The sequence below is a fragment of the Rhamphochromis sp. 'chilingali' genome (genome assembly GCF_963969265.1).
Source record: "Rhamphochromis sp. 'chilingali' genome assembly, chromosome: 15".
In the NCBI taxonomy this organism is placed as follows: domain Eukaryota; kingdom Metazoa; phylum Chordata; class Actinopteri; order Cichliformes; family Cichlidae; genus Rhamphochromis; species Rhamphochromis sp. 'chilingali'.
This window is the reverse complement of record NC_137942.1, coordinates 35813937-35841840: the sequence shown is the minus strand read 5'-3', so window position 1 is coordinate 35841840 and position 27904 is coordinate 35813937. Positions and strand designations below refer to the sequence as shown.

Genomic DNA, 27904 nt, shown 5'->3' with positions numbered 1-27904 from the left:
ACACAAAGTGCTGTACACTTGACATGCCAAACATGATACATTGAGCATGTTAAAAAAAAATGAGAAAAATAGTAATAATAATATAAGTAAAAAAAAAAAAAAAAAAAAAAAAAAATATATATATATATATATATATATATATATATATATATATATATATATATATATATATATATATAAAAACACACATTTAAAACAATAAAATCAGCACATTAGATTAAAACAATAAAATCAGGGTCAGACTGTGTCATAAGCCAAAGAGTAAAAATGGGTTTTAAGACGTGTTTTAAAAGTGAAGGGGCCTCTCTAATGTGCTGGGAAAGATTGTTCCACAGATTAGGAGCAACAATAGAGAAAGCCCCGCCCCCTCTGAGCTTCCTCTTGGACCTGGGTACCTCCAGGAGCAGCTTGTCAGCTGACCTGAGAGACCTGGGGGGTGAGTAAGGATGCAGAAGCTCAGAGAGGTAAGTTGGGGCAAGACCATTTAAACATTTAAACACAAACATGAGAATTTTAAAGTGAACTCTAAGATATACAGGCAGCCAATGGAGTGAAGCCAGGACGGGAGTTATGTGCTCTCTTTTACGAGTTCTGGTTAAAAGTCGTGCAGCAGAATTTTGGACCAGCTGGAGACGAGAGAGAAGATGCTGACTAACTCCACAATATAGTGCATTACAGAAATCTAAACGACATGAAATAAAAGCATGGATTACTGTTTCAAGATGCGGCCTGGATAAAATAGGTCTTATCTTTGCCAAGCGCCTTAGATGATAAAAACTGGACTTGACAGTAGCCCTAATTTGACTATCTAATTTAAAATCACTGTCCATCTTAAAACCCAGGTTTGTAACAACAGATTTAAAATACTCTGCCAGGGGTCCCAAATCAATAGCGGAGGGTTCACAAGGTCCGCTAGGACCAAACAGAATCACCTCAGTTTTGCTGGAATTGCATCTTAGAAAGTTTAGGGACATCCAAGATTTAATGTCTTCTAGAGATGCTAAAAGTGGCTTAATAGAGAAGGTATCGTTCTGCTTCAGAGGCAGATAGATCTGACAGTCGTCAGCATAGCAGTGGAAGGATATTCCATGCCTTCTGAGGATGGTTCCCAGGGGCTGTAAATATAATGAAAAAAGCAGAGGCCCTAAAATTGAGCCCTGCGGGACCCCAGACTGAAAAGTGGCAGAGGAAGACTCATACCCTAAAAAGTTAACACTAAAAGTTCTGTCACAAAGATAAGACCTAAACCATTTCAAAGCAGTACCACGAATGTCTGCAAGATGGTGCAAGCGAGACAGTAAAATGTTGTGATCTACAGTGTCAAAGGCAGCTGTTAGGTCAAGGAGGACAAGAACATCATGATTGCCAGAGTCACAGGAAAGGAGGATATCATTAAAAACCTTTAAGAGTGCTGACTCCGTGCTATGCAAGTTTTTAAAACCTGATTGGAAGACCTCCAGGACACCATTCTCATTTAAAAAATCCATCAATTGGCAGTGTACAATTTTCTCTAAGATTTTAGACATAAAAGACAACTTGGAGAGAGGCCTGTAGTTAGCCAACACAGTGTGGTCCAGGGCAGGTTTCTTAAGCAAGGGTTGTACTACTGCATGCTTAAAATGAGCAGGGACTACACCAGATATTAAACTGCTGTTTATAACACTAAGAACAGCCTGGCCTATGCTAGGAAAAATCTCCTTAAAAAATTGTGGTGGGACAGGATCATTTGGGGAACCAGAGGGCCTCAGGTGGCCGACCACATCCTCTAAATAAGAAAGAGTCACAGGCTCAAACTGGTTAAAAACAGCAGAGCAAGGGATCGAGACAGAGGGGTCAGACTCAGGAGTGCCCGCGTGGTTGCAACCTTCTCAATGAAAAAACACATAAAATCATTAGACAGTTTATGAGAGGCCTCCAAGCAGCCACTTTGTGGAGCATTTAAGACTAAGTCAGTAGAGTTAAATAACACGTGGATTGTGACTGTTGGAGGAAATGATCTTAGAGAAGTATTTTCTTTTAGCCTCTTTGACCGTATCCTGATAGAGGCGCCAGCAGTCCTTTAGGATTTGCAGAGACACCTGCAGTTTGTCCCTCTTCCATCTGCGTTCAGCTCTACGACACTCCCTCCTCACAGCCCGAGTGGCGTCATTAAACCAAGGGTCCGTTTTAGCCTTGGGCTGCCTGGTTATTAATGGTGCCACAGAGTCCAGAATGGTTAGGCAAGAAGATTGAAACCAGGAGCTGAGGTCCTCTGTGTCCAAGGGAGTACGATCGGCAGGGATAGACAGCTGGTTAAAAGCAGAGGAGAACTGGGCAGCAGTGGAAGGGTTAATAATCCGACAGCGGTGAACAGGAGCACCGGTTTGAGCTGTAGTACGTGAAAACACAACATCAAATAATACAGCCATATGGAAAGCAGTGTCAGTCACTTCCACATTAGACACAGGTAGACTGTGTGACAAGACCAGGTCTAGTGTGTGTCCGTGTTCATGTGTGGGACCAGGTACGGGCTGGACCAGATTAAAAGAGTCAATGAGGCTTAAAAACTCCTTCACCAGAGGTTTATCAGGACAGCGGACATGGATATTAAAATCTCCCACAATAAGAACATGATCGTAGTTGGGCAGAATCCCAGCTAGAAATTCTGAAAAGTCATTAATGAAATTCTTATTGTATTTAGGGGGACGATAAATAACAGCAAAGAGCACAGAGTTAGAGCGACTGACTTCAAAACACATGAGCTCAAAGCTGGAAAACGAGGGCTGTAAAACACACTGTTTACATTTAAAATCCTTTTTAAAAACAACCGCCGTACCTCCTCCTCTCCCTGATGTCCTTGGTGTGTTAAAATAGGAACAATCCGCTGGTAAAAGTTCGGATAAAATACTGGACTCACCAGTGTTAAGCCAAGTCTCCGTGACACACATGAAGTCTAGTTTCCAGGAGGTGAATAACTCATTCAGAATAAAAGATTTGTTCACCAGCGATCTGGCGTTTACCAGCCCAATCCTGACAGGAGCCGGGGATGAGGTAAAAGCCCAGCGGCACAGGGAGTCCGACACAGCGGCCTCAGATTGCGGACGTTCGCCCGGCGCACGTTGAGCCGAGGGGGACAGGGGTCACGGAGGAGCGGCGCATCATCCTGGCAGACCACGGGGATGAGGCAGGAACCCACGGGGTCCAGGAAACGTCGGTGCACAAAAACTCCAGGAAATAATCTCTGTATTCCTTTGACGGTAGTGGGATGGTGTGCTAAAGAGATCTTGAGTTTAACCAGCCGACCACTGCGCCTACCCCGACGTCTTCGCCGGGGAGGTAGCATGACTGCACGGCATGGGCAAGTTGGGATATGTGACAGCAACGGACACCATGAATTCTGACCTCCGTTAGAAAATGGAGCTGTATTTTGTCCAGAACTTCGGAGGTTCAGAAGCGATTGGCGATCGTACACCAGTAATGACCCGATTTCTTGAGTGACACACGACAGGAGCAATATAAAAACAAACAAAACTGACAGCGACAGACGAGCAGCCACGTACACCGGCGCCATCTTTGAAGCATCAGCATCTTTATTTGGAATAAAAGGCGTGTTTGTTGTTGTTCTGCACATCAAAAGCAGTGAGGGACACTCCCTGTAGCCCCAAGTTCGGTTCTTTTAAATGAGAAAAAATGTCCGACTGGTATGTTAGCTGGCCGAGTCACAGAAAGTCTTCAAAAACATCGAATAAAGGGAAGTTTTTGCCCTGTAAGAACATCTGCACATCTCTGTCCTATTTAAAAAGACTTGAACGGATCATCCCCTTGAAAGCCATCTTACTTCTGTATGGACCAAAAGGTCCTCTGAGCTGCGCTTTGATCTTCATATCCATTTTTGCAATATCTGTAGTCTTATTGAGCTGAATAGGAAAATAACAAATGCGCTTAATGTTCTCAGTCGGTATGTTCTTAAGTTCATTTGGTCTGACTGCTGTTTGCAGCAACAGTAAGTTGTTGCAAAGAGGCATCAAGTTAATCTGTTAGGCAGCCTGCAGTACATGATGTCTGTTAACTCTGGCTGGTGGCAGACACAGCTGTTTCCCAGTGACGTGTGGCGTACCAGCTTTAGCTGTGTGGAGAAAGACACAATATGAAGCTCATTGTGCTTTGGCATTGGGTGTAGCATATATCTATATGGCTGACTTTGCTGGTTTGCCTTTCAGCACTGTGTGCTCGGTCGTAGGACGTGATGGTTTCATGCATTTATTACTAAGAATAATAATTCAACCCAAGAAAAGAAAAGAATATTCTAAGAATCTTCATCAATGCACATCATCCTCTGTCCCCTTCCAGAAGAATCCAAACCTGATGTAACTCACCGTTGTGTGCCGTTTGCTGGCATCAGGTATGACTGCTAAGTCGTCACCGTCACTGGTGCTGGTAGCTTCTGCTTACCATCCCAGCTTAGTTTGTCAACCCTTTTACCTTACACCTGGTAAGCTTGTAATCTCATGGCTGATTTAAGTTTTTGTCCTTCTTTATCAAGAAGAACAAAAACATAGTTCAAACTCAATTTCAGTGATCTTGTGGTTAAGAATTAAATATATGTAGGAGACTTCCTGCGTACCACAGTTTGAGAGATCTTGCCACCAGGCGTTTCAGTCCAGTCCAGAGAGCATATATGGGTAATGTTCACGCCTTCATCTCGTTGTCCAATAATAACTTTGAGTTTTGATGAATGCTCAAAGTTTTCAGTTTTTCTGCTGAAACAATGCTGTCCTCTGGATTTGATGGGCTACATACTTATTTATTATACAGGCTGTACAGTACATAACATCAAGCTTTACATGTTTTATGTAACTGAAATGTTCAATTATGTGGGCTACAGAAAATAACAGTAATAGACTATATTTATCTGAAATGTGTAAACTTAATGCATTGAGATGATTTTAACCACATGTAACACCTGCGTATGTGCCAGTGTGATAATGATCTAATCACTGAATGAAGTCTGAACTAGTTCAAGCAGTCAGCTCATAACATGGCTCCCTCTCTTCACATCATATGACTAACACACACACTCTTGGATTCTATTTAAAGGACAGCTTCCCCTCTCTCTCGCTCTAACATGTTAGTGCCATTGCTCCTCTTCATCACCGTTTACTACTAAGAAGTGTGAGCAGTGGTCTCTTCTCAATAAAGCCCAAAATGGTTCCCGATGGTCCTGAAACCCCTTAAAAAGCTGAAGCAGATATTTATACTATTATAGCAGTATCTGAAAATGCATGAAGTTACACACTGGCATGTTGCTCAGTACTAATTTGTGGGATCCATCCCTTTAAGGAGATCCAGAGACTGGACCCACACCATATGAGGAAAATGCCCTGAATGGATTCAGCCTCTAGTCATCACACTAGTACCTGCTATCAAACACACAGAAATCTACTGTTCATTTGTGATTATATCAACTGTATATGTGCAGTCGTACTATATATGTAATAATATTACATCTTAATAATAAAAGATGAGGAACAGAGGTATTGACTGCATTTTATTGTGTAACAGTATATACATTTGTGATTTGTCATGAAGTGTGGAATGAGAGGCATGAACATGCAGCACTTAGACACCAGCAGGTGAAGCTGAAAACAAACCTTTAGTTCGGATGCAGAAGATCCACAGAGGGAAAAATTAAACAGCAAAATCCAAACTTTGTGAAGAACAGGGAGCACATGAGAGGATGTTAAAGAATGACCTGAAATAGAACAAAGGAAGCAAAATTAAATGCAAGACACAGAAGACTAGCAAAAAGTAAGGATAATAATAAACACCGAAGGTCCACATGAAGGGAACACTGGGTCTATCATCCAGACTACATTAACTGCAGTACTTTTCATATCTATCCCTTTAAAGTCTTACATTGTAACACAGAAAATAGAAACTGATGCTGACAGTAAACAAGACATTTCAACATGCTGCAAGTTTTTAAGTGAGACTTGGAACCTGTTAGTTTCAAGTCTCCCCTTTCCACTACCCCACGACACCAACAGCTTTAAAATGAATCCGCTGATAGAAGGAACAACAGGTGACACCTGAATGGATCAATCTATTGAGTGCTGAACGCTAACTATTATGTGCAGGTAGCTGAAAAGCTAAAACGGCTAGCATCACCTCAGCCCTTACCTTTGCTAGAAACTCTATTCTTGTCTTAATATCAAGAGAGGGACGTTTCAAAATTTTAATAATGCCTGGAAGACTAGTCATGAAGATTTAGTGCCAAGGTGGAATATAGACAGTTTTTTTTATATTAGTAAGCTATTACCAGTTAGCTTGAGTATACTGGCCGATACTGGCCTTGCAGATGCAGCGTATCCAGTTGTGCTGCAGACTGTGACTGTTCGTTTTTCCTGCCTCAAAGTTATTATTGATGTTTTTACAACAATGTTAGAATTTCCCGGTCTCCACAGTACCTACCTGAATGTAAACACTAGATGCTTTTTTAAGGTCCATTTGCTGTCCTTCGGACGAAGCTATAAATGGTCCATTTTACTCTGCTGAATTTTCTCTTGTGCTGGCTGTTTAACAAAAGTCTTCACCTTCTTATTCCACACAGTACCCTTGTAAAATTGCCCATAATCCACAATTTTTATTTATACTTTAATTTGTTTGCATCATTTTACACTCTGCACATCAAATTTTAGAGCTATATTTGCTGCATAAACCTAGAATTAAACAGTTTTATCTTTTAAATAAAATTATGTTAAATTTGCGGCTGCATTTTTACATATGTTTTGTGTGTAAAAATAAATACATTTTGTGTAGGAAAATATAGAAATAATGATTATTATTCATGTTATTTTACAAAAAGACATTTTAGTTTACAGACTATTTATTTTGTAATTTTATTGAGTTTTGATGTATTAACAGGAAAATTCTGTAACAGTGTTAAATTATGAAATTACAATTCTTTTACAGTGTGTGACATATGAGCTTGATTAAAGTAATGTGTGTGCTCATTTACATTTTGTAAAGCCACGGGTCAAATAACGGATTAAACACTGTTGTTTTCAGCAAAAAGCACTATAACTGCTTCATCTGAACTGGCCACTAAATCAGATTAAAACTCTAAGAAATCAGACGGTGAGTGTCAGTAATACCAGGTGAACGATAGGTAACAAGAAAAAACGAAGCTCTTTGGGTTCTCAGGTTAGGGTGAAGTAAAACTCTGTCTGGATCTTTGCTTGATTAAAAAGCTGGTGTAAAAAACTGCTTCCACTCTGCAGCTGCTGCTTCAAGGCAGAGAAAAATCAATATGTTGATCTGTTATTAAATCATTTACTAAGAAAGAGACCTAATGTTTCAAAATCCACATTTAATCATTTCACCCTTTGTTGCAGCTGATGATGCTACGTTGTTCTTTCTTTATTTTTATGCTATGATGTTTTGTTTATCTTGTTTTGGTTTGATGAGAGTAGAGAAGCTTCTGAGAGGCGTGTAAGACTAAAACTCTGCTTCCTGCTCTCAGCTCTACGGGGTTTTTCAAGAAAGTTTCCCAATCATCTATAAAGCCCACTTTGGCACCACTCAGGCCACCAGCAATTTAAAAATAACGTGCAGCTATATATTCCGGGGCCCTGTTTCAGGAAGCCGGTTTAGTGGAAAAACTGAGTAAGTATACCCTGAGTTAACGAAAACTCTGGGTTTTCGGTTTCACAAAGCGAGTTCAGCTGCAGCCTGAGTGAGTCACTATGACGACACACTCCGTGAAGCTAACCTGCCCCCTAGCAGGTTTACTACAACTAACCCTGACTGTCTCCGCCCCTTTGTCGGAAACCTGACAGTAGGAAGTGTCGGACATGGCGTGCCACTTCCTTGAAGAGCCAGTAGATCGTGAAGCCCAAATTCTCCGCAGAGCTCTCCGCCGGGAGAGAGTGATCAGAGCGCGTTTGGACATTTTATCATTTCCTGATGATTTCCTGTGTGAACGTTACCGTTTCTCAGCACAATCTATAAGTTATTTGGATAACATCCTCAGGCCATATATTACACATGCGACACATCGCGGACATGCTCTCAGTTCATTGCATATTATTTGTATTGCACTTCGGTTTCTTGCAAACGGGAGCTTTCTGTATAATATTGGTGACGCTGAGCACGTTTCCAAGGCTACCGTCTGTCGGGCAGTCAGGAATGTTACAGTTGCACTGAAACGTCTCCTGTACTCGTTTGTGGTGTTCCCCGGTCACAGACCCACAAGATTTATCAAAGAGGGATGCCACAAAATTGCAGGTATCAGGATGAACAAAACTTAATGTATGATGTGGTGATACTTGGACTACTACTTAAATTGCACATTTATTTTCAGGGTTCCCAGGCGTGATTGGCTGTATAGATGGTACTCACATTCCAATCATTGCTCCTTCAGTAAATGAAGGAGACTATGTGAACAGGAAGTCTTTCCACAGCATTAATGTACAGGTACATAGTTCCCTGTAGCATGTCAAACTAACAAATTATTTCATTATAGTAATGGATGCTAATTTGTGTTCTCTGCACTGTGAAGATCATATGTGATGCTGCCAACATTATCACAAATGTGGAAGCCAAGCGGCCAGGCTCTGTCCATGACTCACAAATATTCCGTGAATGTACACTGAGCACAAAATTTGGACATGGTGAGTTGAGAATACTTTAAAATATATAAAGACCAATTGCTTCAGGGACATTTGAACTGAAGTGTACCCTTCTGTCTTAGGAGAGTTCACTGGCTACTTGCTTGGTGATAGGGGGTATCCATGTTTACCCTATTTGCTTACCCCTAACCCTGAACCGGGCCCACAGCAGCGATATAATCTGGCTCATTGCAGGACAAGAGACAGAATTGAAATGACTATCGGAATGCTTAAGGCCCGGTTCCAGTGCCTGCAAAGACTCAGGGTCACCCCAGAAAGGGCATGTGACATTATTGTGGCATGTGTGATTCTTCACAACATTGCCACAATTAGAGGAGAACACTGTCCTTCTGAACCAAACATCAGCAGTGATCCAAACCATGAACATCCTGACCCTCGCACGGACATACAAGATGGAAGCGCAGTCAGAGACACCATATGTCACAATCATTTCTTTTGACCCATCACCTCAACATGTTGAAAGAAGAATAAACAGATTTTTTGTTCAACTGGCTTTATTGGTCGCCTGTATTTCCTGTACACAAAGTATTAAAAGATGTAAACCTCATAAAGTGTCTCTGTTGCTTCCTCCTCTGTAACAGCTGTCAATGTTTCTTCATTATTTTCCTGTAGTAAAGAAATAGACAACATTGCTGTTCTACTGTAAACTCATATAATCTGTGGAGTATTACTCACAACTGCATGTTGGTCTGGCTCAACAGGAGGCTGCACCAGATGCAGTACACCATCACCATCAACTGATAGAATATGAGGTTTATACAGGTCACTTATAACTTACAAGGGACCAAATGGCAATTAACAAACATACCAATCACCTTACACTTCATTGTCATTATGCTCTCAAAGACAACCAAGACTGAGGGAAGGCAAAATCAGTCGGAAAATAACTTCACTACAAAATAATCCATTATGGTAAAGAGTTTATCAAATGAATGTGTCGCACTGCAAAGGTGACTGTGGAGAAAGGATGTATGCACATCATGTATTATTTTGAATTTACCCCTTATGTAGGCACTTGTGTCTTGCGGGGTTATTGCCTCAGAGGATGTCCCCGCAGAGATGCCTTCGGCCACAGGGCGCCCACTGTTTTGGCTGAGGGCCAACTGCTCAGCCTCTGTGAGTGGTGGTGGTGGACGACCTCCACCTGTTTTTCGGGCCTCCGCTTTTTTTCTGTTGGCTATAACGGGTCACATTTGAGCATACAGAGTAAGCAAATATGTACTTGTAATGTGCTCAGATAATTTCAATAAGTGCTTACAGAAAGAAAATTAATGTAGCCTCTAACTGCAATTAATTTACATGGGACAAACAGACCAAGCACTATGGCTCATACTACAATTACACCTTACCTGTTTGGACTATATTTTTATATTTCATTTTTACTTGCTGCCAGGCACGTTTGGGGCCTGTTGGGTTGCACCTGCGCTCACATCACATCACAAAATAAAATGTATAAAATAACAAATAAAATAACATATGATAAAATAACGTGTTAAATGGGTGGAAATCCCTCGATCAATGTTTGAATTAACACTCACGCATTGACTCTGTCGGCTATGTTTTGCCATGCATGCTTTTGCAGCTGAAGCTGTGTTACTTTTTTCCGCGGAATTTGCATGTTATCGGCATATGCTGCCATCAGAATTTCGGCCTCAAGCGCTGTAAAATACATTGACCGCGCCTTCTTTCCCTCCGTCTCCATGGTGACTCGCTTAATCTGTGCTCCGCTTATCAGGGCTTTATGTATCCTCGTCCGCGCGCTTCACTTGGGGTTAAAGCAACTCCGCGTTGACTGAACTAATTGTTATCAGCCTTTCTGAAACGGAATATTCCGAGTTGGACAGTTCGGGGTTACTCAACCGTGAGTGTCGTTTTTCACTCTGAGTTTTCCAAACCGGCTTCCTGAAACAGGGACCTGGTCTGAATGGGAGAGGGCCAGGGAAAGCTACAGCATCTGACATTATTTTGGCAAGATACACAACGATGCAACATTTTGCTGAATCTATGTTTATTTTTAGCCAGCGGTTTTAGGGTACCACCAGTGTCACATGTTCTGGCCCTTGGAAGATAATCAGCAATGCTTGCTGCAGTCTTTAGCTTAATGTTTACCAGAACAATCTGCAGGAGGGACAGATGAAGAAGACATGCTGCTTGTGATTTGGCTAACATTTGTATAACCATGTGGCAGCAACTGCCTTAAGCAGATATCTGTAGCTGAGGAGTTACAACAAGTGATCTACCGATTGGAAAATTGATCCCTGGCTGCCCCAGTGTCCAGTCTCCATGCCTAAGTGTCTTTGGGCAAGATGTGTTCACTGAAGTATGATTGTGTGTAAATGTTAGACATGAAGTGTGTAGAAAATAGCTTTTGGGTGAACGAGTGAGTGTGGCACATTGTGTAAAGTACTTTGAGCACAATGTAAGACAGTGTTCATCAGTCTGTCACAAAAGAGCGCCCTACTGCCCATACAGGCAAAATGTAAACAAAAGAAACGATGACAAAGATGTCATCAATACTGACCGCGATATATAATCTGAAACCCCAACAGTGATTTGGAGTGTTTCACCTGCATTTGGATTTTGCTAGCGTGTTCATTTTCACTAATTACCAATTTTTTAAAATTACTTTTAGATTGTTGGCAATATGCATGTGTGCTCACACTCGTCAGTTTTGGTTTTGCTTTTTTTTCTAACCCTTAGCCGTAAAAAGCCAGTGGGGTATTATTACTGAAGTCAATAGGATAACTTGAGCACAAGGCGACGGAGGATTATTGAAAGTTCAGAGGTCCCATTTTCTGAAAATGGTGTGAATACGATACCGAGAAGGAAGCCATCCAGGATTTATACCACAGGTGCATCTGCTAAGAGATGTCACACAGAAATGTTGTTCTTGGGTCAACAACCACTTGTCAGAAGTCAGACATGTGTCTGTTGTAATGAATAAATAATAAGATCAACTAAAATTCTCTTCTTCTTTTCTTCTCTGCAGATTGTGTATGAGGTGGTCACAGACAGCTGGCTCACATATGTCGAGGGCGTCTGCGTCATCTGGTTCACCATTGAAGTCATGGCACGCGTTATCTTCTGTCCTGACAAGGCAGAGTTCTTCCGCAGTGCCCTGAACATAATAGACTTTGTGGCAATTGTGCCCTTTTACCTGGAGGTGGCGCTGAGTGGCCTATCCTCCAAAACAGCCAAAGACGTTCTGAGCTTCCTGCGTGTTGTGCGCTTTGTCCGTATCCTACGTATATTCAAGCTGACCCGCCACTTTGTTGGTTTACGTGTGCTGGGCCACACTCTGCGTGCCAGCACTAATGAATTCCTGCTGCTCATAATCTTCCTGGCACTAGGTGTCCTCATCTTTGCTACCATGATCTACTATGCTGAACGTATCGGTGCTGACCCAGATGATCCAACAGCTGCAGCCCACACCAACTTTAAGAACATCCCCATCGGCTTCTGGTGGGCTGTGGTGACCATGACCACGTTGGGATATGGGGATATGTATCCTGAAACATGGTCAGGAATGCTCGTGGGTGCCCTCTGCGCCTTGGCTGGGGTGCTGACAATTGCCATGCCAGTGCCTGTCATCGTCAATAACTTTGGCATGTACTACTCCCTGGCCATGGCTAAGCAGAAACTCCCCAAGAAGAGGAACAAGCACATCCCCAGGGCGCCACAGCCAGGCAGCCCAAACTATTGCAAGCCAGATGCCCTGGCAATGGCGACAGCATCTCCTCACAGGTTGATGGGAAATGTGCTCGGGCCTGGCATGGTGGGATCTGGCAGCATGATGGGTACTGGAGACTGCCCATTAGCACAGGAGGAGATCATTGAGATCAACAGGGCAGGTGAGTAACTGGACAGAGGTGAGCCAAGTCTCTTATGGAGTTTGAAGGGATGTGAGGGGGAAAGTTTCTTTAGGTGAAGCTGCTTTAAAGATGATGGATTCTTCCAAACAAAGAGGGAATTATTGTCCCCCTATGAAAGATGAAGTGTTGTTAAACAGAGCAAGCTTTTTTAAGGTGTTTTTTAAACATAGTTTTATTTTAGCTGCTTACATTGAACAATATCACTTGACAAAAAACACAAACTACCAGGGTCAGCATTATTATTGATAGTAATAATCAGCCTGTTGTTATTACTCTTCTTTGCAAATCTTCCAAGCTCCTTCAGATTCGATGGTCCTGGGGGACGTTAGTCTTCGGTTCAGTAACATTCACGTTTGTCTTCCGTACTTATTCATCAGGAGCGATGTATGACAAAGTGATGACCGAGGCACAGTTTTACAGCTTGAGGTTTTCCTTTAAAATTCTGTCCTTTCTTCATGATTCCTTCCACCTTAACGAGAGTTCCACAATCACTGAGCCGTCCCCAGAGCATAATATTCCATAATACTCCCACCGCCATGTTTCACTGTGGGGTCGATGTGTTGCACACTCTTATTTCTCCAAACGTAAGCAGCACTTAGATGAGCTCTAGTTTCATCTCATCTGATTACAAGATTACAATTCCCAGCTTCCAACTTCTGTCGGGCTTGTTCTGTACGACATGAGGGTTAGGGTTATCCCCTAACCTTTTTAATTTGTGCAAATTGGAAGATAACTCTCAGTTTTTGCGCATTTTGAGCACGACAAACCTATCGCACATCATTACACATCAGTGTGCTGTCAATAAAACTAATAATAATAATATTGACCCTGGTGAAAAAGGTTAGAGTTAGGAAGTTTCAGCTATTAGGAAATTCTTAAGTCTCGAAGGGCAAGTTTGAATCTGGGCCGTTTCTCACAGACTGATTCTCATTACTACTGGTAATCTGCAGGTGGCACTGATTTTTATTATTGTACAATCTACTGTACAATATGAAGCGCCTTGAGGCGACTGCTGTTGTGATTTGGCGCTATATAAATAAATTTAATTTAAATTGAATTTAACTCATAAATTGCATTGTGTAACTATAGCAACATTACAAACACATCCACGATTGTGATGTTGTGCAACTGCAAAGGAAACCAGTGATGTCCTCACTTTGATTTCTTTTCTGTCCATTACTCAGTTATTTTGTGAAAGTGCACTGTTGACCTGACGATGACATCTATTGTGGCTGTTAGAATATCTTTAACAAATTGATGTGACAGAGCATACAGACAGGTCCTGAGGCTGTCTGTATGCTCTGTCACAACATGTTGCCACAGAGTTGAAGAGCTTCAGACGCCACCTCACCACATAAAGGTGTTGGAGCTTATTTGTTGATAGTAGTGGGAGACCAAACAAGCTCAGCGTATTGACTCATTCTACTTAAAAATGCATTTGGAAATATGAATAACACACAAGTCACACTCTTAAAAAATCAATTATAAAACAAAAAGGGAAAAGGGTGTTTTGAAAGATATTACAATAGAGAATGATGAGATTGATGAGATGACCAGTTGCTCAATATAATAAAAAGCATTTCACTTCATGTGATACTGTCTCTGCTTGTGTGCTGTGGTTAAAGTAAGCTGGAAGAATCCAGAACAGTTTTCCAGCTACTTCAGTCGTCATCCATCCTTCCTTTTCCACTTACCCAGCTCAAGGTCATGTAGTGCTCAAAGATTCTATAGGTTGAGAGGCAGAGTGTAGACACATAGCCAGTTTGTTGGCACCCTAATGCAGAGAGAGTCATTCACACCTATGGGCTGTAGACACACCAATTAACATAAGATCAGTAACTACATGGCAGAGCACCTGGAGAGAACCCTCACAGACATGAGGAGAACAGGACAACAATGTTAACCACCATAGTGCATATTTGGTTAATAAGCAATTAAAGCTGATTGATCATGTTTTGTGTGCTACATTGTGGCATTCTAGTGACACCATGGAGATGAGTAAAAAGAAAAGAAAGATGTAAGACAGGACACGTTCAGCACGTCATCTATGCCTATATATACATACATCTTTGTTTCAGGCATTGAGATATTCTAATTTTGTGTTATAAGTAAGTAACGTTTATTTGTTCAGCACTTTTCACAGACAGTCACAAAGGGCTGTACACAAAAAACAGAAATAAATTAGAACATGAAGTGTCACAATAGAGAATAAAAAGGTACAAAGTAACAAAATAAAATGAACAGGTTAAAAATAAATAAATAACAATTCTATAAAATTCTCAACAGAAAGCCTGATTTAAAAAACAACAACAACCTACAATTGAATTCAATTTGTTTTTTAAAATGTATTCATACACTAAATCACAACAATAGTTGCCTCAAGGCAATTTATATTGTAAGGTAAAGACCCTACAATAATATAGGAAAAACCATCAGGTGACCACCAACGAGCAAGCACTTTGGCAACAGCGGGAAGAAAAAACTCCCGTTTAACAGGAAGAAGCCTCCAGCAGAGGGAGGGGCTAAACTACACCAAGGTTTCAAATACTGGACTAAGCAGCTGAAGCAGAAGGAGACAGAGCTTGATTCACAGCACGTGACCCCCATAGAAGAGATAAGAAATGTTAAAAGATTAAATGTTTTGATTCATCCTGGCACACAGCTATAACAATCGTAGCTCAAGAGTTGGGAGTTCGCCTTGTAATCGGAAGGTTGCCGGTTCGAGCCCCGGCTTGGACAGTCTCGGTCGTTGTGTCCTTGGGCGAGACACTTCACCCGTTGCCTACTGGTGGTGGTCAGAGGGCCCGGTGGCGCCAGTGTCCGGCAGCCTCGCCTCTGTCAGTGCGCCCCAGGGTGGCTGTGGCTACAGTGTAGCTGCCATCACCAGTGTGTGAATGTGTGTGTGAATGGATGTGTAAAGCGCTTTGGGGTCCTTAGGAACTAGAAAAGCGCTATATAAATGCAGGCCATTTACCATAATGGTCACTCCTATAATCTTTTAACTGCCTTCTCCTTCCCTCTTTTACCAGACTCCAAGCAGAACGGTGATGCAGCAGCTAACGCTGCGGCTCTGGCCAATGAGGACTGCCCTACCATCGACCAGGTCCTGGGAGATGAGCGTAGCCCGGCTACCGGTGGGCTAGGCTCCACCACCAGCCGTGAGCGCTACCCGCACGACCGGGCGTGCTTCCTGCTGAGCGCAGGGGAGTTCCAGCGCACAACAGACGGAAACGTTCGAAAAGGTAAGGGGGTGGAGGGGGATACTGAGGGGAAAAGATGCAGAGAGGGGAGGGGGGTACTTGAGTGACAGCAGTACATGATCCTGATTGATTAAAGCAACAATATGCATAGTGTGTGAAAATATCACGTTTGATCTCAGACTTACATACATATATACACACGTACACTGAGTTAACTACAACACTGAGAGAAGATTACTCCAACATAAGCAATAATAAAAAAGCCATGGTGTTGTCATTTAAAATAAAATGAGTTAAATCATCCTAAAGCACACAATTGATCACATTCCCATTCCATCCATTCTTTTTAATGCAAGCTTAGTTTTGCAGTCTCACTGCCTTGAGACTGTTCATAATCACAAACGCTGTCCGTGGCACATGTAACACATGACTCTCCTTTCTGCTTTCCAAGTATGTGATTGTAGAGGAAGTTCCCTAAATTTGTATGTCCTCCATCTGTACTGCAGAGGTCGCTGCGGCGCTAGTGTCTGGTGCCCTGAGATTGAGTGACTAGATTTACTGTGCTGAACCACAAAAGTAATCACTGATTCATTGAACTGAATTCAATGAATTGAAAAATCATTGTATTAATATTCTGCACTGAGGTGACTGAAGAGTCCCTTAGTAGTACTACACTGTCCTTCAGTGTATGCTTCACACTGTTTATGGCAGCTGATAGAGCTCTTTGTGTCAATCTCTTTTCACACAGCTAAACTGCTTCATTATGAAACACTACTCTTTTTGAGGGATTATAATGTCAACTGTAATTCTTTCTCCAGGTAGGTATTACACAGCAGATACTGGTGCTACTTTATGTTTTTATACTGTCAACAAATCCCATGAAAACTAAAATAACACTAGCAAATATGTTTTCCTGTCATGGACCTCTGCTGGCAGCATACGTCAGGGTTTCTGTCCGACTTTGATCAAACTGTCAAATACTTGTTTTCCAAATTGTAATTATGCCGTCTGTACTTATATACAGTGATCACAAGCAAGATATAATGTGACAGACTCTCAGAGAAAAGGGCTATTTCCCCCAGGTTGACCAATTTGGTGGTGGTGGGTGGCACTGGTAGATGTTATGTGCACCATGTCCTCCCTGCTGACTGATAGCAGAGTTGACTCAGAGTCATTTGGGATCATGTTGGGATATATTCCATAGTAGGAAATAGTCCCTTCAGACGTCTTTCCACTGCTAGATGTGCAGAGACAGCACACATAATGCTTATTCACAAGGTATGAATGCATCATTGGAATAACTGGGCTATCTATGCCCGAGGAGCTGGCAGGTTGAAAAACAGCTAATGTGGAGATTTGTGTGCTTACATGGTCCTCCAGCTAAAGGGCTCCAGACTAGTGTGGATACTCGTTTCCTTCTGGGCTTTGTTCACAGTAAGAAACATATCGAACGTCATGTATATTTAGATCATTTTTTGTAAGTGTGCTATTTTTCATATTTTATCTTGCTGAACAGATGGATCAAATACGTTTCAGTGTGTTCACCATATCACCCTGCTTCATTGTTCTGCTCTCTCTCTCACTGTCACTCTTATCTATTCACTGCATAGTTTATTTTTCTTACTTTGTTACACTGAAGTTCATTAACTGTTCATTCTTTGTTTCTTTCTCTCTTCCTCATACTCTCTTCTTTCCCATCTCCACTGTCTTGTCTATTATTCATCCATCCGATGATTCTTACTTTGCCCCCTTCTGCTGCTGCTTATTGTCCGCCAACTGTGTCTGCTGATTGTCCTCATCCATTCATTTTCCTATTATATTCCTGTTCCCAACGTAACGTTTGCCAACATGACCTGCCACACAATTTTCCTTGACCTTCCTTTTTTTAAACTCTCTCACAATCGTCCTGTACCCCCCACACTGTATTTCCCTGATTCACACACACACACACACACACACACACACACACACACACACACACACACACACACACACACACACACACACACACACACACACACACACACACAATTAGCCACAAGCTGGAGGGGGCTCTGTTACAGCTCGGTAGGATTCCACCTTCTCCTGGATCAAACCACAGAGACACAGAGGTAACCCAGAGCACCCTTAATAACCTGAACTACTAAACTGCATAAGTGAACCAAAGATTACCTTTAAAGCTAATTAAACCACATTAGATCATTAAATATTGCAATAGATATCATTTGACTGAATATGGCTCAAATACAAATACAATTAGAAGAAAAACAATACAGTTCACTACACCAGACTAACTATGCTAACATACTGTCACTGAAATGAACCCCTTGAGTCACCTTCAGTGCTGAGTCATAACCTTATGATATCAGAAGTTGGGTTTTCTTCTTCTTCTTCTTAGAAACAACAACAACAAAAAGTAAGAATCATTCTGATGCACATAAAATGATTCACAGCTTCCAATATTAAACTAGACTACATGTACTACATCAGAGTGCATATAATGTAGTGCACTTAATGCAGTACATTAGAGCTCTGGTCATTAGGTTAGATTAGGCTCAAAATCAGAATCAGAATACTTCATCAGTCGGGGAGAAAATTATGTGGTCACAGTTGATCCAAGACAGCAAGAACAGGAACTAACTAAACTCAATTCAATAATATTACAAAATAATATTACAAAATATAGTAAAAAGAGTCTAATAAATACAAATAGATCTTATAAATATCCCAGTATATTAGACAAATGAAAAAGAAATATGTGACATTTTGCTGCCCTTCTTATCATATTGACTTGATGTTTAGGGTGTGTACTTGTGACTTTGATGGAGGGATCGTACAGCGAGCTAGCCAGTTTCCTGTGTAGTTAGTGGTGTATTTGGGTAATCTTAGTATCCCGTTGTACTGGCCTGTGACCTGTCATGGAGTAGGTGAGAGGTATTGTCCAGTATTCTCCTCATCTTGGACTTCTTCTCCTACACTACCTTTAGGGAGCTCCAACCTCACCATCTTACTGGCCTTGCACATCATTTTATTGAGTCTCTTGGCATCCATGACCCTCAACCTCCTGCCCCAACATGCAACTGCATAGAAGATAGCACTGGCCACAACGGACTCGACAATCCTGAGTATTGTCCTACAGATGTTAAATCATCTCAGCTGTCTCAGAAAATACAGACGCCTCTGGCACTTCGTGTAGATTGCAGCTGGTTTTCTGGTCCTCTTAAAGTCCCCAATCAATTCCTTGGTCTCTGTCACATGGAGCTGCAGATGATTCTGCTCGCACCACGTAACAAAGGAGTCCACCACTACTGGGTACTCCATTTCATTCCCCCCACTGATGAATCCAACCAGAGCAGAGTCATCAGAAAATTTCTAAACGTGGCAGGAAGGTCCATTAAGTGACTGATGTCTGTGGTGTAGAGGGTCAATAGGAAAGGAAAGAGGATGGATGCTTGTGGGGTAGCAGGTATATGATGGCATCCTCAGCTCTGAGGCAGGGCTGGTAAGCAAACTGAAGGGGTGCAGATGTGGCCTAACAGTCTTTCCAGGGTCTTCATGATGTGGGAAGTCAGTGCCATAGGCCTGTAATGCTGGGGGCCTCTGGGACGTGGCTTCTTTGGTACAGGAATGAGGCAGGACGTCTTCCACAGCAGCGGGAACCAACTCACGTTCAGCATGAACGTTTTAATAAAGACTCCACAAAACTGGGGGGTACGAGCCTTGAGGACATGGGGAACTCACCCCGTCTGGTCCTGCAGACCTGCCTGAGCGGAGTCTTCACATTTTACTCTGAACCTGGTCGAGACTGATAGTGACAGGTGGGGGAGGGGTTTCTGGTCTTTCTCGGGAGGCTATAGACCCTTTGACATAGGACGCTGCACACAGAGCACTGTGCTCTAAAGCCCATCTATTTCTATTGCTTGTGCTGTACAATGGTGGTTTCCCGTTGCACCACGCCAAGCACAAGCATGTCAGTGCAAGCATGCCAGCACTTGCCCTGGCATACAAATGCAATGCAAGCGCTTTCCTTTTTGCTAAAGCATATAGTTAGGGCTGGGTCAGGTGACCCTGACTCCTCCCTTAGTTATGCTGCAATAGTTGTAGGCTGCTGGGGGACTCCCATGATGCATTGGGTGTTTCTTCTTCACTCACTATGTGTTAACAGACCTCTCTGCATTGAATCATACTTGTTATTAATCTCTGGCTCTCTTCCACAGCATGTCTTTATCCTAAGGCCCCCTCCTCGATTTAGAGATGGTCTTTCCCTTTTCGCGTAAAGCAGCGTTCCTCCATTTCCAGAATGTGGACATCCTCATCATTGAAAGAGTGTCCACTGGCCCGTAGGTCTAAATGGCCTGATGAATTAAGTCTTCTGTGTTGTCCACTTAGCCAGAGATTGTTTGGATTCCCCAATGGATGAATCATGGCGGTCGTTCTCTCTCACCAACCGGTCGCAGCAGATTTAGATTTAGGTTAATTTAGATTTACCAGTTATTCTAACCACATTAGCTTCATGTCTTTGGACTGTGAGAGGAAGCTGGAGTACCTGGTCAGAAACCAAAAGAAACACAAGTAGCCATGTTAACGCCACTCAAAATTGATTCCAGCCTGGTTCCTGAAACTTATGGCCTGTTTCTACGCTGACTGATATGCTGCAGGGTCCTCCCTCCTTTTAAATTGCCTTTATTACTTTTAAATGAGATCAGTCACTCTGAGGGTAAACACTATCTCCAGAAGCTCTGTGGTGACAGAACAAGGTACATCTGCTTATTCTGTGCAGAATATTGTGACATTTCGTGACATCGAGCCTGAGTTGCCCATGTTAAACTGTGACCATTGTTGGTGTATTTCTTTAATCAGCAACTGGAGTTTAACAGCTGACAGAGTGAACAGGATATATAGAGGTAAAGTCTGATAAGATCAGTGATGTCGTAGGGAAATGTTGGCTCCTTATTTATGTTACAGAAACACAGAGCTTTGAGGTCAGGTGGATGGCGTGTTTTTGTTTTGTTTTTCTAATGAAAGTAGAGCCATTGTTCCCTGATGATAATATTGATACGAATATGCATTTGTACAAGATAGAGACCTTTTTTTCCCCCCGAGGTCCACAATCTTATCAGACCGCATGATACGCTGGCAAACAGAGATAACCATTTGTTGAAAATGACGAATCTGCTGATGCAACATCTGCAAGCTGGTCTCGCAGAAAGTGGACTATATAAAAGAATCTGAGCAGTTAATGTAAAACAGTGTCACCAGGGCGATCAGCTGATCCCTGGAGTAAATAAAGCATGAGGTGTGTAGCTGCTTCACCCCGATCCCATTCTTCACTGAAAATAACAGAAGGAAGAAAACTCTCTCAACCCACACGTATGAGACAGAGCTATTTAAAACAAACACACTACAATAATAATAAAGAGAAGTAAGTAAGAAAAAAAACAGGAGCAACTGAAACAGGCACCTTGAGGTTCAGATAGAATAAAACTGAAAATAGTAGAATAGCTAACCTGGATTATGGCAGGTTAGACCCATGATGACATTAGAAAAAATTACCATATTACCATAGTAGATTTAAATAGATTAAAGTGGATTAAACAAAACAATTTATCGTATTTCATGAAACCTTTACAGTCAGTTCAGTTTTATTCCACACATATTAAAATCCCACTAATGTGAAGTACAATGCTGTGAAAAAGCCCCCATACGGATTTTTAATAGACAAAGAAACTGGAATAAATGCACAGTTTTTAAATGATGATTGTATATCTTACAGCAGAAAAGCTATTCAAATGTATGTAATTCCCCCTTTGCAAATTATGTCATTAACTACATGTTTTTGGAAAGCTGAGCTCAGTTGAATTAGCCACATCAAATCTAAAGAAACAGCTGAGAAACAAAGTTATTGAAATCTATCAGACGGGAAAGGGTTGTGCTCTGGGACTCCAACAAACCAACAAAGACTCTAATAAACCATGGTGAGAGCCACTATCCACAATTGGAGAAAACTCGGAACAGTGGTGAACCTTCCCAGGAATAGCTAACCTACCAAAATTAGGGCAGAACTTGTAATTTGGCTTAAAAATTTTGGCATAAAAGTGAAAAATTAATGCAGCAAAATGTGTCAAATTAAAGACACATTACCTTTTGAGGTTGCTGTTGCTGCACCATCAACAGTAGTACCAGCTCCCATCCCAGGAGGGTGCTGTTGCTAGCACAAACCATCGACAGGTACAGGAGGAGGGACAGCATTCCCAACGAGCACGAGGAAGATACAGAGGAAGGTGAAATTATACAATATTGAAATTTGTTTGCAAAAAAAAGATACCAGAGTCAACATTAACATCAGATCACACGACATAAAACCTTGCAATACGCACACACACACACACACACACACACACACACGCGCGCACACACACACACACACACACACACGCCCGTTCAGCTATCTTAGTGAAGACCTTCATTGACATAATGCTTTCCCTAGCCCCTTACCCTAACCCTAACCATTAAAGATGAATGCCTAACCATAACCTAATTGTAACTCTGACCCTGAAACCACATTTTGAGCCTCGAAAATGCCTTTAAATGCTTCAAATTTGTGAGGATTGGTTTGTGTGTCCTCACAAGTGACTGTTGGTTCTCACAAGTATAGTAGAATGCAGATTTCGGTCCTCACAAAGATAGCTAGACAGGAACACACACACTGTGTTTTTGTTACTGTAAAGCTTTTAAGTGTGATTCAGCATCACATAGTAAATATGTTGGGGCATATGCATGGTTTCTGTATGTGTTTGTGTGTTTTCGTATAAATTACACTGGAAATTCAATCTGTGTGTGTAAATAAATTATATGCACATGGAAAGAATGCACATATAATTTATACATATTACAAATATGTGATTTAATATATTTTCACTGCTAACTATTATCAGCTGTGTTTATCAAGCCATTATTGGCCCACTACATCTCGTTACAGCTAATTACAGCCAGGATAGCTCCCCCAGAATCTGGGGAGCTATCCTGCATTGCCTCTTGACACAAATTACTTGCCTTTCCTTACACATAAAATGTACGTAATTACATTTCTTCCATCCATCCTTCCATTTTCTGCCGCTTACATGGGTTTAAGTCTCAGGGGCAGATGTCTAAGGAGAGACGCCCAGACCTCCCTCTCCCCAGTCACCTCTTCCTCTTTTTTGATCTTTAATCTGACCCCCTTCTTAATGACCAAGCTCTCCTCTCTATAAAGGCCCCAGTATTCCCTCTGCAATGTCCGCTTTGCTTGTTTCACTTGTATTTACATCCACCATTAAGGTGCAGAAAGCTGCAGTGTTCTTCTGAACAACAGGTGTCACCACAATATCACTATGTAAGCGCTAATACAAGAGGAGAATAAATCAAAACAGAAGCCAAGACTTTGTCAAGTGTTTTTTTTTTTGCTTAGTCTTAGTAAGGTTTCGGAAACTCTGCAGTTAATAAATTGTTCTAACTTCTCCCTCTGAATACAGCGGCTTGCAAAATTATTCGGCCCCCTTGAACTTTCCCACATTTTGTCACATTACAGCCACAAACATGAATCAATTTTATTGGAATTCCAGATGAAAGACCAACACAAAGTGGTGCACACGTGAGAAGTGGAACGAAAATCATACATGATTCCAAACATTTTTTACAAATAAATAACTGCAAAGTGGGGTGTGTGTAATTATTCAGCCCCCTGAGTCAATACTTTGTAGAACCACCTTTTGCTGCAGTTCCAGCTGCCAGTCTTTTAGGGTCTGTCTCTACCAGCTTTGCACATCTACAGACTGAAATCTTTGCCCATTCTTCTTTGAAACAGCTCCAGCTCAGTCAGATTAGATGGACAGCGTTTGTGAACAGCAGTTTTCAGATCCTCGTTCGGCCTGTGAGTTTAGGTGGACGGCCTTGTCTTGGTAGGTTTACAGTTGTGCCAGACTCCTTCCATTTCTGAATGATGGCTTGAACAGTGCTCTGTGGGATGTTCAAGGCTTGGGAAATCTTTTTGTAGCCTAAGCCTGCTTTAAATTTCTCAATAACTTTATCCCTGACCTGTCTGGTGTGTTCTTTGGACTTCATGGTGTTGTTGCTCCCAATATTCTCTTAGACAACCTCTGAGGCCGTCACAGAGCAGCTGTATTTGTACTGACATTAGGTTACACACAGGTGACTCTATTTAGTCATTAGCACTCATCAGGCAACGTCTATGGGCAACTGACTGCACTCAGACCAAAGGGGGCTGAATAATTACACGCACCCCACTTTGCAGTTATTTGTAAAAAATGTTTGGAATCATGTCTGATTTTCGTTCCACTTCTCACGTGTGCACCACTTTGTGTTGGTCTTTCACCTGGAATTACAATTAAATTGATTCATGTTTGTGGCTGTAATGAGACAAAATGTGGGAAAGTTACTTTTGCAAGCCACTGTATCTGCATGTCTCTGAGCTTCTGTAGTGGAATATAATTAAAATGGCAGTACAAACCGTCACAATCGTACATTTGTGTATAGGATAGGATAAGATAATAAGAAAAAGATACTATATACAACAGAATAAAATACAATGTTGTCAGAAAAGAAATTGCACTTAGTGTTTTTGGTATTGCACATATATGGATTTGTGTGTTTGGTGAGTTGTGAAGTTTTTGTTGTGGAGTCTGACAGCAGTTGGAAGGAAAGACCTGCGAAATCTCTCCGTCCCACACCGTGGGTGCCGCAGTCTCCCACTGAAGGAGCTGCTCAGTGCTGTCAGAGTCTCCTGCATGGGGTGGGAGATGTTGTCCAACAGGGATGACAGCTTAGCCGCCGTTCTCCTGTCACTCACCACCTCCACTGGGTCCAGAGGGCATCCTAGAACAGAGCTGGCCCTTCGGATCACCCTGTTCAGTCTCTTCCTGTCCCCAGCAGAGATGCTGCCGCCCCAGCAGACCACACCGCAAAACATGGCTGAGGCCACCACAGAGTCATAGAAGGTCTTTAGGAGTGGGCCCTTCACTCCAGAAGACCTGAGTCTCTGCAGCAGGTACAGCCTGCTCTGCCCTTTCCTGTAGAGGGCGTCTGAGTTATGAGTCCAGTTTATTGTTCAGATGAACACCAAGGTACCTGTAGCTGCCTACAGCCTCAATGTCCATGAATTGGATGTTCAGTGGTTGCAGTGGGGGATGTTTGTGCCTGTGGAAGTCTACCACCAGCTCCTTGGTTTTACTGGCGTTGATCTGGAGGTAGTTCTGCTGGCACCAGTCCACAAAGTCTTGAGTCAGTTCTCTGTACTCCCTGTTGTCCCCATCAGTGATGAGGCCGACTATTGCAGAGTTATCAGAGAACTTCTGCAGGAAGCACTGGGTGAAGTTGTGGGAGAAGTCTGCAGTGTAGATGGTGAAGAGGAACGGAGCCAGAACCGTTCCCTGTGGGGCCCCCGTACTGTAGACGACCCCGTCCGACACACAGCCCTGAGTCCTCACATACTGTGGTCGGTCGGTGAGGTAGTCCAGGATCCAGGTAGTGAGGTGATGGTCTATTCCTGAGTTCTCCAGCTCGTCCTTCAGGACTGTGGGAATAATGGTGTTAAAGGCACTGGAGAAATCAAAGAACATGATTCTCACAGTGCTCCCAGCGGTCTCCATCATCCGCTCCAATGCCAGGCTGGTAGGCAAACTGAAGTGGGTCCAGTGATGAGCTCATCAGGGGCCAAAGCTGTGCCAGGACCAACCGTTCCAGGGTCTTCATCAGGTGGGATGTCAGAGCCACCGTCCTATAGCTGTTGAGGTCCTTGGAATTCATGTCTTCAGCCCAGCTGCAGCAGCCATGGCACAAAGTCCCAGGTTACAAAAACCAAGAGGTGCACAACCGGCAGAAGTGCCACAAAGAAAATCACTTTTACACTCACCTCCCTCTTCATCGCACAGGCCGATGTGACACCAATCCATCTGTCAGTCAACCTGTTAAAGCTTGATGAGACCAAGAGAAAGCAAAGAGCTGAGACGTAATCCCAAGGCCACCAAAGTGGAGACCCTCCGTTACGTGGTTACACCTGCAAATTCTATCCATAAAAGTTATGAGCAGAAGTTGAGTCCAACTTATTGCTGGTGATGCGAACCAAGACCTTGCTACAGTTGTTGAGGGTTGTAAGGAGTCAGTGAGTTCAATTCAATTTTATTTTATTTACATACCATAACAGCTGTCTCAAGTAACCTGGTGCTAACGGAGCACCAGCTCAGAAGCTCAGCCTCTCTGAGAACTGAGATAGTAAGATACTAGTAAAAGGCTATAAAATAGAAAGAATTAAATAACACTGTATGAGTACGCTCAGCTCCCATGTTCCTTTAAATTTCAAAAGAGTCACTTTCTGTTTTTTCACCAGCAAAACAAATAAAAATGAAAATTGTTAAACACGTGAAATACATATTAGTAATATTAGTAGTATTATGACCAATATTATTATTATTATTACTAGCCAAAACCCACCACATGGACAATTGTTAACAGGCCTTGGTTGAAGTGTCTCATCACGACATATTTAGCTGTGACTTGAACACAATTCCAAATACAAAGTCTGGTGACTGTTGTCTACGGGTGATGTATGTTGACAACGAGAGGAACAAATGCAAACGGAGAATGTAACATCACATTTGTAGATGTGAAAAATTTCTATATGTGGGACAGTGTTTGTGTGCTGTTTACTTCAGATTGGACACTGTAATGGTGGAGATGTACACAGAGCATACATACAGACATAAACTCAGCACAGAAAGTAATACAATTTGTGTTTGGTTGATTCTTTCTTGTTGTAACAATGCTTCCTGGCAATAAATCATATACAGCTGTTTGTTTCGCCTGAAACGGTGCCACATGTGTAAGGAAAATGTATCTGTGAGATGAGCAGCAGGATTAAGTGTGGGGGTAACTTCTCTACCAATGGCAGGCAACCTGTTCTGCTGTTGACTCTTGTTTGATGTCGTTTATTGGTTTGGATAATTGATGACTGAAGAAATAAGACATGCTGACAATTTAATCATTTAATAAATTGGTCATGCACTTTATTGGGATGGCGTCCCATTCTTCAACCAGCTCTTATTGCAAGTGTCTAGTTAGTCACTTTGGCACGAACAACATGCCCAAACTGATCCCACAAGTGTTCAACAAGTTTGAGGACTGCAGGTAGGTCATTTCATTCTCTCCATTCTGGAAGAAGAGCTCTGCTCTGTTGGAGTGACCGTTGTCATTTGAACAGAGTTTGGCAGTGTAGCAGTAGGACCCAGGTTATAGAATCTCATCTCTGCATTCAGATTGCCTCCAGTTATGACAAGCCTTTTCTTACCAATGAGGTAGTGTTGTCTTCTTGACTAGCCCACTTCATCTCCTGTGTCTGGCATTCTCTATAGTAAGTAATTTGTTCTTTAATTTGGAGATGTTTCTAGGAGTCACTTAGAGATAATGTTGTAACTTGATTAGAGAGTAAATACCAGAATAAAGTGTTTGGATTTGGCAGACAAGATATGGAAAACTTTTCATGGATGCAACCTACAAATTCAGCTGTGTTATTCAACCCAAAAATCCCTACAAATGTGGCACCATCTAGGGGGACGTAAACAGCTTTATTAACTATATAACATCTATGGTCAAGAAGCATAATTACAACAAAGAAATGATTGGCCAAAGACAAATGTCCTTACTTTTTGGCATAACTTAAATACATACACTACAATCCTTATAGAAGATTATTATCCGGTAAACAATACCGGAGCAAGTTTTATTGACTCTCATAAATGGCATGCAGCCTTTCAGTAGAGAATTTGAGAGTGGCTGATGCCTATGTTAGGGAAGCGAGACCTGTGACCCAAGCTTATGAGTTCTTCGATGTATTGGTACTAGCTGTGCCTCAAGTTAGCACTAGTAGGTTTAAATATCCCTATCTGTTGTGCAGACTGACAACAGTATCAGTCCTTCCCATGCCCTGACATGACTTGTCTTCCGGCAACAAGTTTTTTGTTTTTTCGTAATTCCTAGGGCTGCAAGGATTCATCAAGTAACTCAAATAACTCAGTTATAAAAAACTGTCTACATAATCTTTATTTTTTTACTCTAATTCCGATACAAACATTTACAGGGAAAAAGCTGGTGGGACTTTTTAGTCTTAAAAATC

The 27904-nt window shown here is 42.1% G+C and overlaps 1 protein-coding gene across 3 annotated transcripts in view; it reads left to right on the top strand.

Moving 5' to 3' along the window:
- kcnc3a (potassium voltage-gated channel, Shaw-related subfamily, member 3a) overlaps positions 1–27904 on the top strand; it is a 114804-nt gene that overhangs the window by 41671 nt on the left and 45229 nt on the right. For all 3 annotated transcript variants that reach the window (XR_013974290.1, XM_080904572.1, XM_080904571.1), the window contains exons 3-4: positions 11659–12520; positions 15571–15783. Coding sequence is in view for 2 of the 3 variants with exons in the window: in XM_080904572.1 (XP_080760698.1) it covers positions 11659–12520; positions 15571–15783 (1075 nt within the window). In the remaining variant the exon portion in view is untranslated. The remainder of the gene's footprint in view (positions 1–11658; positions 12521–15570; positions 15784–27904) is intronic.